Source organism: Pituophis catenifer, unplaced genomic scaffold, assembly GCF_029215685.1.
Source record: "Pituophis catenifer annectens isolate HBS135680 unplaced genomic scaffold, rPitCat1.0.hap2 SCAF_3, whole genome shotgun sequence".
Taxonomy (NCBI): Eukaryota; Metazoa; Chordata; class Lepidosauria; order Squamata; family Colubridae; genus Pituophis; species Pituophis catenifer.
This window is the reverse complement of record NW_027256883.1, coordinates 166,591,892-166,606,946: the sequence shown is the minus strand read 5'-3', so window position 1 is coordinate 166,606,946 and position 15,055 is coordinate 166,591,892. Positions and strand designations below refer to the sequence as shown.

General features: G+C 37.3%; 1 protein-coding gene across 1 annotated transcript; it reads right to left on the bottom strand.

Annotated features, from left to right (window-relative positions):
- Window positions 1–1,286: 1,286 nt before the first annotated feature.
- On the bottom strand, window positions 1,287–14,744 carry PACSIN1 (protein kinase C and casein kinase substrate in neurons 1). The gene is made up of 9 exons (XM_070939709.1): window positions 14,678–14,744; window positions 12,855–13,011; window positions 10,702–10,937; window positions 9,274–9,429; window positions 8,330–8,505; window positions 3,402–3,522; window positions 2,893–3,017; window positions 2,199–2,392; window positions 1,287–1,396 (listed from the first exon to the last, which is right to left on the bottom strand). Exons 1-9 carry the CDS (start codon window positions 14,738–14,740, stop codon window positions 1,287–1,289), a joined length of 1,338 nt encoding a protein of 445 aa, XP_070795810.1. The 5' UTR covers window positions 14,741–14,744.
- Between the last annotated feature and the right edge of the window lie 311 nt (window positions 14,745–15,055).

Here is a 15,055-nt window from a genome sequence, read left to right as displayed (position 1 = left end):
TTGATTCTCATTTGATAGGATGTTACCTTGATATCACTTGCATATTTCTCTAATAAAGCCTCTTTGTGTTTAAATTAAAAAGGTGCTAATTAGACTCATTTTCCACTGCTCAAAAACATATAGGTGTTTCCTTCAACAGTTTTTTTTTTTTTAAATACCAATTCACAATCAGTGCATTTCTTTTCCTGGTGCAATATTTGTTTAAGTGTATAAATGGCAATTAGTTTTCATAATTTTGCATCTCCTTTTAAGTCCTGTTCTCAGGCTGGAAATAACAGAATTTTCTGATTAATCTTTGCATTTCAAAAGAGATACATCCACTCATGTCCCTAGATATGCAGTTCAATTCCTCAAAAGAAGGTGAGAGAAAGAAGCCAGTTCTCTTGAGTTTTACTGGGTGTTCCTCAGGTTCAACAACCCTGTCTAAACTCAGAAGAAGACAAGCCACATATTTTAGTGGCATTGAGGAAATTGGTATGGAACAAATCTTTTAATTCATAACATACCAGACATGCCATATCTTTCAGTTACTGCAGTTGTTTTGGATGATTGCTGGATGATCAATGTAGACTATTACAGCAAAAGATGCTGATCAGGACTTCTTGGAAAGAACAAATATATCTTGTCTTTTGTTCTTAGAATAGAAATAGGTAAGAAATATACTGTCGAGGGGTGAGAAAAAATAAGAAACAAGAAACTATATTTTCTGTCTCCTTATTTTTGTTTGTTTCGGTTTTTTCAATGAGAGTGAATTGTATTTTCCCCAGAGCTTAAATGTTAGACAGAATAAGCCATTTGGAATGTTTCTTAGCTACATTTTATAATTAAAATCCAACCACTCAGAAGCCTTATTGATTAGGCTTTAAAGCAGGGGTGTCAAACTTGTGGCGTCACAACGGCGTCACGTGATGTATCAGGACTTCCCCCCCCTTTGCTAAACTGGGCAGGGGCAGGACCAGCATGTGACACATCCGGCCTATGGGCCGCGAGTTTGACACCCCTGCTTTAAAGCCTTGAAGTATTGGCTTTCACTTACAAGACAAGCCCTCCAGTGACAGTGTTGACTTTTCATATCTCATTTCTTTAAGAAACTAAAATAGTAAAGCTACCACAAAATACTTTTTAGAGATGTAATTAAAAAAATAAAAGATTGATTGGAAAATATGTTTGGAACTCTAACTGTGCTGAGTGAATGACTGTAGAGCAAGATGGCTACTTGGCTGGTATAGACAGATGGTGAACTGGAGAGGGTTGAATTCTGGCAGCACAAGGAGAACATGACAGAATTAGATAAACTCCACGTAGTTAGCTGGATAAAGACCAAGTTGCCCGTTGTCCAGACGTCCTTTGCACCACCCTTGTTCGTCTTCTTCACCTAATTTGGTTAATTCATCACCTAGGAAAATAATGATAAATTACAAATTGGGAGCACACTATCAAACTGATACCCCCTCTCTAACTGATTTCATCCTATCTCCCAGCAGGGTTTCCCTATACTGTTCTGTTGTGTATTTGATGTTGAGTAAGATATACGTAAAACCTATGTGGGAAAAAGCAAGAGGGTGTGTGATTTTGTATCAGAAAATGATCAGTGGGAAAAGAATATAGTGTACCTTCATACTGTGACTTCAAAAGACTTCCTTTTTATTAAAAACAAAATAAAAAGTTTTCTTAGGGCTGCAAAGTGCTCTGGATTATATTGCTGCATTTTGTTTTTTGTTTTTTTTTAAAGTTTTATTGGTCCCCTCCCCCACCCCACATTCATCCACATCTTTTTTGAACAGAGAATTGACCATATCTTATCTTATACAATGAATCAAATACATTTTATTCAATTACAGTTTTTGCCAAAATCTCCCCCCCCCTTTTTTATCATGTCTCAATATTTCTAGGCTTACTTACATAAACAACATCTTCATTTGCCCTTAAATTCTAATTATTGCTATTTATTCATATTTGTTCTCTTTTATTCTTTAAACAATTCATTCTTTATCTTGATATCTTTATATTTGTTCGGGGTTGCCTTTCTTTCATTTCATCTTTCTTATCGTACAGCAATCTTTTTCCTCATCCCTACCACCTCTCTCTTTTCTTTCCTTCTTACTTTCTCTTCCCCTCCTCTTCTTCTGCTGCATTTTGCAGAGGTCAGATGATCCCCCCAAATGACATGGCTATTTCAAAAAGTTGCAAATGCATACCTGCTTTGAAACTCAGCTCATCCTGCTCTTGTCCATCATAATCATACAGAGCTCGTACACGGACACTTTTCCCAGTTGTTTCTTCTTCAAAGGAATTGGCACCGCCATTGGCTTCATTGGAGCTGTAAGTGTTGCCACCCTCATCATCTGACCACTCTGTGGTGTAGGCTTGGCCACGTTCATAACTGCTGACACTGGTAATGGAACAGAGCATCATAAGAAATGATATTACTACATGAATATCTGATATATCTAACTCTGTAGGACAACTGGAGATAGTAAGACCATGGGGCATGATACCCAAGACTATTCTAAACATTCTACCGTGTTTCCCTGAAAATAAGACCCTGGCTAATATTTTTTTGAATCCCGAAATAAGCGCTCAGCCTTATTTTTGGGGAGGTCTTATTATTTTGGGGCACGTGGAGCAAGACGGGGCTCCTCTTGCTGTCTTACCTGATTTCCAGCTCTGTCTCCCTAACCCTAACCCTAACCCTAACCCTAACCTAACAGAGGAAATGGTGGTGACCGGCTGCGCACACATTTTAATATTTTCGGGGAGGGCTTTTTTGGGGGCTGTTATTTTAGCGCATGCATTCAAAAGCCCGATTTGGCTTATTATCAAGGGAGGTCTTATTTTGCGGGAAACAGGGTATTTTGACAGGCTCATACTGGAAACATCTCATATGTTTACCTGCCACGATCTCCTCCCTGTGCTGTTGCTTCCCCACCTCCACTGGCATTGGGTGTGTTACTTCCCTCATTCTTTTTTGGTTTCTCTCTTCGGTTTATTGTTTGTGTTGCATCTGGATTCCATTCCTGCAGATGAAAAAAAAAACCTAATCTCAAAGCCTCCGTTTCCAATGCTTCAACTGTATCATGACTCAGCTCCAGTCTTAAGAACACAATAAAGACATTCTACTTCTTGCAGTGGTTTACCATGTGGTTCTGGTAAAACCAGAAGTAAGACATAGAAGCTATTCTGAAGTCACTTCAGTGTTCAGAGAGGCACAATTCCATTGCAGGGAGCAGCATCAGGAGAGGCTTAGGTCTTTATGTCCTAGTTTTTCTAGGCACATGGACCATGGCTCCCTCAACCTATGAAACTCCATATAGCTATCATGATTAATAGCCACGGATCTATAACCTACAGCTTGGCAGTGCAGCCATCCTTGGAGGCATCATCCTGCAACAGCTTCTTACTTCTAATTGAGGCCAGTTCATAGGCATCCCGGGGCCACAGGTGTTGCGGAACCACCGAAGGTCTTCTTGTGCATCGGCCATACGAATGGTCTGCTCCAGCTCACGGTAGACTTTAGAATAGCTGCATATTACAAATAGATAAAGTAATAAATACAGGATTAAAGTAAGAAACCATCATTCGACACATTAGACAAAGAAGCTTGAGGGCAGAGCAAGTAGACAACCTTTAAATGAGAATATTATGGCATAATCACCTTGCCATATTCATAGGATTTTAGTGAATTATATTTTTATTTTTTGCCATTCATTCTACCACATTTAAATCCCATTTACTTTCTATGAACAAATTTTATATGGGTTCCAGAAGATATCACCCTTCTATCTTCTTCCATTATTTCTCCCAGCACTTTTTCCCAAGAGAAATGAGGAAAGGGCAGAAAATGTTGATGGTTCTGCAAATGGTTTGGCATGGAAAAAGTTCTACTTAAGATTAGAAAATATTTCTGGAATATTTAAAAGCTTTATCCCGCACAGCAGACAATAACGAGATTGTGAGACAAATAGTCTGTATGTATCTAATTTATGACAGTACCCCTTACATTTTGTTGGATTCCAGAGTGTATCACAAAAGCATCTCAGATGATAGAAGACAGAGTCCAAAAATATCTGTAGAATCTTCATTAAAAAAAGGAAAACTGATCACTCAACTTGTTCTAATAAAGCTCAAGGGGGTGCTAGCAACACACTGAATGTGCCCAACATTGCAGTTTCTTATTTTAAAGATGCCTCGAGACCAGACTTTGAATGGGGAATAACTTTGTTTCATTCATGATGTTTTACAGAGCTGCTAACAAAATCAACTTCCACTTCTGTGGCTCCCATATTTTATTATGGGAGACTATTATTCCCTTCCCCCTCATACAGACGTTAGATTATAGAGAAGATGGAGTAACTGTTCAAAGATGGCTTGGTTGTATCAGCCACAATCCAAACAAAAGTAGTTCAGGAAAAGACCTTTGTTAAAAGTCCCTGAATTAGATGACTCAGTTTCTTCCCGAATGGGGTGGGTGGGATTTTGATTAGGAAAAAAGGTTTGGAGTGGGGTGTTGCAAAATGCAACAAAACTACTGCAGTAAAGAATGAATAGCTGGTGAGTAGACCAGCTCTTTAAACCTCTTCAGAAAAGGAAAGGATTTGAGATCACCCACAAATACTTCAGACGGTTGCTCCTCAGGAGGAGACCGTAAAATGGTGGTGGTGTCTGATAGGTGTAGAGGTCTGGGAATATCCATCAGCTCTTAAGTCATTTTCCATGAGGTGAGCAACCATGTAAATTTGATTAATAAATAAACCTTGCTCAAAACTTGCTCATAGTTGGCATCTTTAAAAGGATACTAATTTAGCACACTTCCTTTTCTAAACACTTTCAAAAATTGCTGGTTAACTACTTTTCAGCTATTAGAAATCTTTGAATTGACAAGTTTGACAGCACTAGGTGAGTTTCTTTCAATCCTTAGTGAAAGAAAAAATTAACTACAAGTTTAAAAAGAATTATTAAGGAGAAATTTCCTGACAGTTAGAACAATTAATCAATGGAATGAGTTGCCTTAGACATTAGGGGTGCTCCAACACTGGAGATTTTTAAGAAGGGTTTGGACAACCATTTGTCTGAAATGGTACAGGGCTTCTTGCTTGAACAGCAGGTTGGACTAGAACAGGCCTGTCAAACTGGCGGTCTGCAGGCTAGATCAGGGGTGAAATCTAAAATTTGTTACTACCAGTTCTGTGAGTGTGGCTTGGTGGGGGGAGGGGGGGAAATGTGACTGGGTGGGCATGGCCAACTCTTTTTTTTTTTTTTTTTACTTTTAAAAGCATTTTTTTCTATAATCTCTGGCCGAAGAGGTTGCAGAAAAAAATGCTTTTAAAAGCCTCTGACGATGAGGCAACTCAGCTGGGATCGTCAGAGGCTTTTAAAAGCATTTTTTTTCTACAACCTCTTCGGCCGAAGAGGTTGCAGAAAAAATGCTTTTAAAAGCCTCTGATGATCCCAGTTGAGCCGCATGATTATCAGAGGCTTTTTTTTTCTTTTAAAAGCATTTTTTCGGCCGAAGAGGTTGTAGAAAAAATGCTTTTAAAAGTAAAAAAAAAGCCTCTGATGATTGCGCGGCTCAACTGGGCATGGGGGGGGGCAGATATTTTTGCTACAGGTTCTCTGAACCACCCGCTGCCATCGCTACCAGATCGGGTGATCCAGTCTGAACCGGGAGCATTTCAACCCTGGGCTGGATACATCAAGTGCAGGCCATGCCCACACCGGTTCAACAAAGGCAAAAAACATCGCGATACATCACAATCCGGCCCATGACGCAATTGAGTTTGCCACCCATGGACTTGAAGATCTCAAAGGTCCCTTCCAACTCTGTTATTCTGTTATTAACTTAATTGGGGAAGTGAAAAAACATCAAAAAGGTTATTAAGGTTTTGATTTTAGAAAGTTACAAATGGATTAAGGGTCCAGATAAGTTTTAAATAAAATTTTGGAATTAATGATAAAGAACCGTTCCCATGGGAAAATGTTTTTGTTTTGAATTAAAGGACATATTAAGGAAAGATTTCAAAAATTAGACACTAGAGCAAACTATTTGAGTCAAGGTTGACTCAGCCTTCCATCTTTTCGAGATAGGTAAAATGAGGACCATGAAAATGAGGATTGTGGGGGCAATAAGCTGAGTTTGTATAAAAAAAAGAACACTGCTTGGGGGGGGGGGCGAAAGCCCTACTAAGCAGGTATATACAAAAGTATGAAGGCTACTGCTTAACGCATTGTAAGCTGCCTTGAGTCTCCGGACAAGGGCGGCATATAAATCGAACCAATAAACAAACAAACAAACAAACAAACAAACAAATAAACAAACTAAAAATTACAGTTAAAGGAGAAGAATATATAATTCTTCTCCTTTATAATAATAATTACAGAACGGAGCAAAATATTCTAACATTGGACATACTGAAGGATATTTCTGTAAAATGGACTCCGAAGTTAATATTAATAGTGTCAACAAAGACATCTGCCTCTATGGATAGACTCTGTATGAAAGATGTCATGGTCAAGTTTTACCTGACAAGACTGAGACTGAGTTGAAAGTATAACAGGCTACAAGAAACAAGGAAAAAGATCTTACACTAGATATACAAAAGAAACCAGTTTTAATAACTCAAAGGCAAACAATAAACCAAGAGAGTGACCTGAATAATTTTCCTATTTGTATTTACAAAAGGAGATTATTAAAGTTTTGAAGGATCTTATGAGAAAGGACAAGGTTTAAATAAAATAATTTTGTAAATAAGGTTTACAAAACTATTTGAATAAAGATTAAGATTGTTAGAAGTAAAAGGGTGGACTATAAAGTTAATTTATTGATTAAGGTTAAAATAGATATGTTATTATTTCTGGCCTTTAATAAATCTTTGCTGACACCAGGACTGAAATTATAATGCTTTATGGATTTGTTTATAGATATGGGATATGGGAAGAAAATATATTTGTTGTATTTTAAGTGGAAGTGATAAATTACTAAAATCGCTTATACTTGTGATGAAGGTGGAAAGTCACTTATGTATATATTTCTTTTTTTCTTTTCTATATTACTTTTTCATTTTCTATTTTTCTTTTTTTGCACCTTTTAATGTTTTAATTTTTTTTAGTTGCTACTATTATAATTATAATCTTTTACAAATTACTATAAAAAACAAACAAAAAAGTGGTTTATGTTAAGCCTCTTCATGTAAAAAATGACTATGCTAGATTTCTACTAGAAGTGGTATTTTCTTCTCAGTACGAAGCTTTACATATTCCACATCCAGTCTGAATTGATATAATCTTCATTTTTTAATTCTTTTGCAACTGCTTAAGACCAATATTGTAATCTAGGTTTCATTTGCTGGGTCCTAGTATTCCAGAATATGGTTAATCTAAGCTGAGAGAGATATTTTCATGGGCCACTTCAGTTTTAGCAGAAAGATGCAAAGTAAAGATAATCTAGTTTATAACACTAGTCATTTTTCCTACCTGTGTCTATCACAGAATTCTAGTTGAAGTGGAATCTTAATCTAATTTTCTGTCAATGCAGAAAATCCAGAGCTAAAATATTTCTAATGGTTGGCATTCTATCTCCTTCTTGAAGTCCTCCAACACAAGAAAACCTTGATTTCTTTATCAAATTATATTGTAAACTGAGATGGAAGCCAAACCTATGCACACTATCTTATTTAGAGGATTCAAGATAAATGGGATTGTCTTGCATCGCTTTGAGGACAATTTCCCCCATATTTAGCAAGTAATGTTAAAGTGCATACAAACAGCTCTCATATAGACATTACTAAATTGAAGGGAAAGCAAACAGAACTTCAGAATGGCACCAAGTGCCCAGAAAAGGAACATCTGTATTACACAAATCACCAGAGAGATTTCTTACTTGGCTGCTTCAGTTTTTATGTTTTTATAAAAAGCAGAATAACAATAACAACAACAACAATAATAATACAAAGACTTGCAAATAGAAATAGAATGACTATGGCAAAAGGAAGCAAAGGTAGTACCAATAGTAATAGGCACCTTGGGTGCAATCCCAAAACAACTGGAGCACCACTTGAACATCATCGGCATTGACAAATTCACCATCAGTCAATTGCAAAAAGCAGCTTTGCTTGGAACAGCTTCCAAGACTTTTAACACCATGAAACATCCACATCTCCCTATCCCAGCTCCTTGGGAAGGACTCGAGGGGTGGATAAAAATTCCAAATCCAGTCTGGAAATCTGGCTAACTGTGCAACAAACCATAATAATAATAATAATAATAATAATAATAATAATAATAATAATAATAATAATAATAATAATAATAATAATAATAATAAACAATCTACCTGCTGTTCTCTGCCAGGTTCAGGTGTCGCTTGATATCTAACAGCACCTCTTTCAGGAAATTAAGCCTCTTCTCTTCAAACTGCTGGCATTGGTCAAAGACCTGCTCCATGCTCTCCATGTACTGTGGAGTGCCCTTATTCACCTCCTCCACAATCTTCTCATATTTCTCCAGAGCCTGTTTAGGAAACAAAGGGATACAGTTAGGTTTTCCTGACTAAGGCCATTGCTCAATCCTAGCCATGTAAGATTTTCTGGGTAGGTAGGCATGTATAATTTTGCTCTTTTAAATATAACATTGATTGACATTATTTATAGATTATCCATAGAAGTAATAAATAAAAGAGGGCATAATCCCAAATAAACTTGCATAAGGATTTCAATTCTGAGTTTATTCCATATCAGCACTGAAATAAGATTAATCTCAGATGCAATTAATGTCAGCTGCAGCCACCTCTATTGGAAGCATGTTTTAATATTGTTCCTGGAACTTGTTATACAAATAAGAAACAAAGTTCCAAGTTAATTCTGAATTTAGAAAATACAGTCACCATGTGTGAACTTGTGACAGTGCCACTGAATAGACTTCGGATAGGTTTTCTGCTTCAGATTCAAAAATGAAGGAATAGCAGCGGATACGGAAAGTAATTATTGGACCTTACATAATACACAAAAATAAACAATTGCAACAATTTTAAAGTATGAATTGTACTTTCTGAGGTGATCAATATGTCTTGTCTACCAACAGAAATGTATACATTTGATATGTATGCTTACATCTCCATCTATATCTAAACACGAAGATGATTCTTTTTCCTCTGTGCAGTTATATATTTCTTCATGTGACAATGATTGTGTATATAGAAGACTGGGCTGGACTGCTGCTTGTTCATATAAAAGGATGTGCATTCACTTTCAGAGTTATTTCGGTGGACGTCCTTCCTACCTTTTGTACATCTTGCTTGCATTTTTCCACTTTGTCTTGAAGTTTCTTCTGCTGGTCTGGAGTAATAGATTGCTCAGCTTTGCTATTAGCTTCCCGGGTCATAGCGAGTTTCTCCTCTTTGCATGCCAAGTGATATACTTTCTTGGCTGTTTCCAGCTGGTTTGAGAGCCAAGAGAAAGAACCCAAACAAATTATTTCAGAGGGTCATCTTAAGTTATCAAATCCTTGCCACTCATGAATCTTCTGCATAGAGATAATAACTAATGTTCTGGCAGCCAACAGGCAACCCCTTCCCAATAGAAAGTCTCAAATGTCCTTAATTAAATCTATGACCTGAGGTGATCTTCGCTGGAGATTATGGGAATTGCAGACCAAATCATCTTGAGGGTAACAAATAAATAAAATATTTTAAGAATAACTGTATTATGAAATGAGGAATCCTAACTTGCTATCACCATAAACTGAATAAAGTACATGACCTAGTTTGCCTGCTTTAATTTATTGACATACTATATTTCAAAGTTTTCTTAGCAACTATGAAAGTTCTGGATTTAAAAATTTGTAGAAGTTGAGAAGTTAAAACTTGTAGTTTATAACCATGAACTGAACCATGCAGTTCATAGATAGTGATAAATATTACTTCTGTAGGGACATCACCTCAGCAAGAGACAGCAGCCAGTCACCACTGGCTGATCTCAGAAGCTAATTAAGTTTGGCCTTAATTTATACTTGGATGGGGGAATCACTGAGAATTCCAGAGCTATAGATGAGTTTTTTAAAAAACACCTTTTACTTTACTTTTAAAGTACTGAGCTCAACTTGAGAGAGCTTTTATTAGTTTTCATTTGCATATAGAGCACTGGTATTACTTCATATAGTATCTAAGGGTGTAATCTAACGCACAGTTTTCATGGATGTGTTCTATGAGGTCCTATGGTTGTACAAGAGGCTGATGGGACTCTATGAAAGGCTGGAGGGTAGGGAATAAGGTTCAATTGAATGCAGCCAATTTTCTATAAACTATAAACTGCATGGACTTCAATGACCAAGGATACGAAACACTAAACTAGAACTTTGCCTTTTGGGCAGAAATTCCTGTTTTTTCTTTACTGTTAGGTTCTGCAAACTGGAAAATTTTGAAAGCTAATCTAAACCACAAAGAAAGGGGTTCTATAGAGCATGGCCCAACACTGATGTTTCCTTTCCATGTGGCATCTAGTGTTGTCATATTATTCTGCCTTGGTTATCTTAAAAATCAATAGATATGTTTTGGTCCTGTGCTAATTTGGCCCCCACCCAAATGCATAGGGTTCTGCAAACAAATTGGCATTGCAGATCCCAAAATCCCAGTCAGTCTGGCAATGGGAAGTTTTCATCTCAATATAACTGGAAAATATCAGGTTGGGAAAGTTGTCCACTCCTTCCTACCTCCTTCATCTTCTTGGCCCAGGGTTTCTGTGCTTTCCGAAAACCGTCTTCTGCTTCCTTGACCTCCTTGAAGCCTCCTATGATCTGTTTGTGGAAAGCATCCTTCTGCCAGTTCTTCACCTTTTCAAAATCATCATTCAGTAGGCTATTCTTAACTTCTTGGTGTAGCTCGCTGACTTTGTCTGCCTCTGTCATTATAGCCATCCATGCTTTTTCCAAACTGCCATACTGGGGACCTGTGCAAAAATATCATCAGTAAGGATGGGATATTGGCTCAGCATCCTGAAATAACAGCCCATTTTTTCTGTACAGACTGAATGCTCCTATAATGTAGTCAAAAGTTGAGAGACGGTTCTATTTTATTAACAAATGAATTGTTCAGAGACCTGAGAAGCCCGCAGTGATGAGGCCTCAGGGAGACTCTCAGAGCCTCTCAGACACCCTAGCTGCAGACTTTGTGATTATTGTTTGGGATTGTAAAACATCCAGTCAGAATAGAATAGAATAGAATAGAATAGAATAGAATAGAATAGAATAGAATAGAATAGAATAGAAAAGAATAGAATAGAATAGAATAGAATAGAATAGAATAGAATAGAATAGAATAGAATAGAATAGAATAGAATAGAATAGAATAGAATAGAATAGAATAGAATTCTTTATTGGCCAAGTGTGATTGGACACACAAGGAATTTGTCTTGGTGCATACGCTCTCAGTGTACATAAAAGAAAAGATACATTTGTCAAGAATCATAAGGTACAACACTTAATGATAGTCATAGGGAAACAGTCAATATAAATCTTAAGGATACCAGCAACAAGATTACAGTCATACGTGGGAGGAGATGGGTGATAGGAACGATGAGAAGATTAATAGTAATGCAGACTTAGTAACTAGTTTGACAGTGTTGAGGGAATTATTTTTTTAGCAGACTGATGGCATTCCAGAAAAAAATGTTCTTGTGTCTAGTTGTTCTAGCGTCGTTTGAGGGTAGGAGTTGAAACAGTTTATGTCCAGGATGCGAGGGGTCTGTAAATATTTTCACAGCCCTCTTTTTGACTCGTACAGCATACAGGTCCTCAATGGAAGGCAGGTTGGTAGTAATTGTTTTTTCTATAGTTCTAATTATCCTTGACTTTACATGACTTTACATGACTCCTATCTACTCATGCTGATATTTAAATCAGTAATCATGGGAGCCACTCTAAAAGTCATGAAGTGGAAGATCAAATCTTCAGGGAGTTTTTTTTTTTAATGAACGACATCATGGCTGCTTTGAAAACTGAAGCAGTGGTAATGGCAGATGGTTAAATACTCACTCCTCCCAAGACTCAGTTCCTCAGTCCTCAAAGCAATTGCAAGAGCCTGTTGTTTATGAAGCTAAACATTGGCAACCTGCTGCCCTCCAGATGTTTTGGATTACAAATACATAGCCCCTTGCCATCGATCATGCTGTCAAATCTGATCGGTGTTCAAGGTGCAAAAGCTTGGAAGACACCAGTTTGCTCATACTAATATTCAACTGCCCGAACAAAATAAATGCCTATAACCCTGCTCCCTTTCGTTATGCCTCCATCATGTAGAACAGGATACCACACTGGTATTGGATATGTACTACAATATATTTACAAGAAGATTATAATTATATATACAATTTAGTGCAAGGAAGTTCCTCTGAGCTGGATTAGCTTCTTAATAAGCATGCATTTCATTGAACGGCAATATTTATGAAACTTGTGAACTTTTAGTGGTGCTCTGGCTCATTCTGATTGAATGGCTTAATAAATACATTACATACTATTCTTAAATTTAAATGGTTTTTATTGCAATAATCCTGGATATACTTTTATCTGGAAGTAATACCTGTCAAAATTAAGAAGTAATGGTCTAGAAAGGCCCACAAAATTGCCTTTAAGGAAACTTCAAATATAGGATAACAGCAGTTTATGAACAGCCATGTTTTCCTTTTAAAGTAAATGAAAACAACTGAAGAAAAAACTCCTTGGGGTCTCTCTCCTCCATATTGTCCAGATTGAACCAAAAGGGGAAAAAACTAGTTGTGCAGATTGCAATTCCCTCCCCTTTTTGCCTTGGAAAAAGCTCCCTCCCAGTCTACTCTTCTACGCTATTATAAGGAAAGACTTAGAAATACCTTTTTCTATCAGTTGCCTCCACCTCTTGGCCCAATCAACCAGCTGCTGAGCATACGCCTTCTCAATCTTGGCCCGTTCATGGACACAGTTCATCAGATCATTGCAAAGCCGATATCCATCATCAATCCGCTTCACTGTCCGCTTATAATTCCCCACCTGCCAGACACATGAATAGTTGCCTAGAATAAGTGACTGACTGTAGTTCCAGGAATCATCCTGGAGGCCAGGTTGGCTCAGGACATCAGGGGAGAGGGAAACGCACTCTGCAGGAAGCATATGCACCAGAGGGTGGGGAACAGAAAAGGTGGGGGAGAAGAGGGGGCATTTGATTTCAAAAGAGGAAGAACTCTTGAAAATGTGATTGCCATGGATATACTTCTGCCTCTTTACAGAAAATTCTGAGTGACTCTTCTTTTCAAACAACAGATACTTGATAGATTAAATTTGCTGCATTTGCACAGATATTGGGAAGGAATCAGGCGGTTTAGTAAGGAAGAGCCTCAGAATTTGCCAGCTGACATAGCTCTGGGACATTTTGCAATTATTGTAATGTCTTAGAGCTCTGCCATAGTGCGGTGCTAAAATTTAACCATTCCCTTTTCAGCGTGAAAGGTATATTTTGAGGATAAAGAGTATATTTCCTGATTCCTCTCCTGCAAAATTGGGGGGGGATGTATGTGCTCACAATGATTGTGCAATCTGTCACTGTGCCATTCTCATCTAATTAGCCTGAACTTTTTGCTCTTTCATCACAATGATTCCACTTTATCAGAAATCATTCCATTGTTGTATTTTAAACCAGCCAAATGGGTTTGGCTACCTGGCAAATTAGGATGATTAAGAATGAGAGCAAAACCCAATACACTTATTTTTTAGCAACTACAACATAACCTTTACTAAGCCTAAATTTACAACATCCCCCTCTCTCTAAATGGTGAATATGGTCTCCTTTTTGACCAGCAAAAATATTTATCACTAATTAATTATAATTATTTAATTATATTTTATCTTTTAAGATAGAAATCCTACCAAAGTATTTCATAAATTAATCGTCATAAGTAAAAAATGTTATTGTTGTCATAATACAATTTCTAAAATCCTGCTCAATAATAATGTTTGTCATTTTGACATGTATTTCAGTGGACTGAATGTGTAGTTTTGGAACATCTGTTTTAAAAAGAAACAATTGTATGCCCACACCTGGACACTGATGGTGCAAGCCAACTTTCATTTGAGAAATACTCTGTTATCAAAGGCTTTGGTATATCTAAAGCACTTTAAACCCCATCAGGGCAGAAAAATGTTTGTGGCCCATCCTTTCTTTCTGAATCATTTAAAAATATCTGTTTATGAGATCTCTTTCTCACTGCAAAGAAAAGGAATTTATTCATGCCAGCTTCACGAACACCATATCTAAGGGGGACTGTTTAGGAGGTCAGAAAGGCCTCCTGAAAAATCTGATAGAACACAGCTTTTTTCTTTGCATCTCCACTAGTTCTGATATCAGCAAGGATTTCTCTAGAAAGCTTCTGGAGGAAACAGGCAAGGACTTTAATTTTTGTTAAATTTTGTGTGTGTGGAGGTTACACCTCTCTAATATCAGGGGAAGAAATATGAAAAATCTCATAGAACCTTAGAACTTTCTCATGGAAGCTTTCTAAACATATTTATTTTTTGAAGTGACTGTGTTCCCTAGTTCCTTGGGATTTCAACATCCTCGGGAAGAAAAGCTGTTTTACATTTGGCTGGTTCTTACTAAGTTAAATCACTCCTTAGTCAGCCAATCATGAACATTTCTGTCATGCCAAGGGGAAGTCGTTACCTCCCAGAAGCTGTCAGTTACTTCTTCAACAGATGCCACAGACTCATCACAGGAAGTTGACATTGTTTGCGGCCCTGGTTATTTATCGCCAAGGGGTCAGCCGCTCTGCCAACAGGACCAGACCTCATACGCTGCAAGGAAACAACACAAATATGTAGGGGAAACAATCACCTGAACATTACCTGGAAACAAAGAGAGGCCTTCTGGGAGACAAAATGCATGGATTTCTGTTATCTTCCCATTTATGTGAACCTTCCACCTTTTGTCTGACAGTAAACAGCACCATGTTCTGATTTTTTTTTATTATTATTATTTATCCAACACACCCTCTTTTCAAACATTCTCTCTCAGCAGGAAACAAATCTAGGGACATAAGGT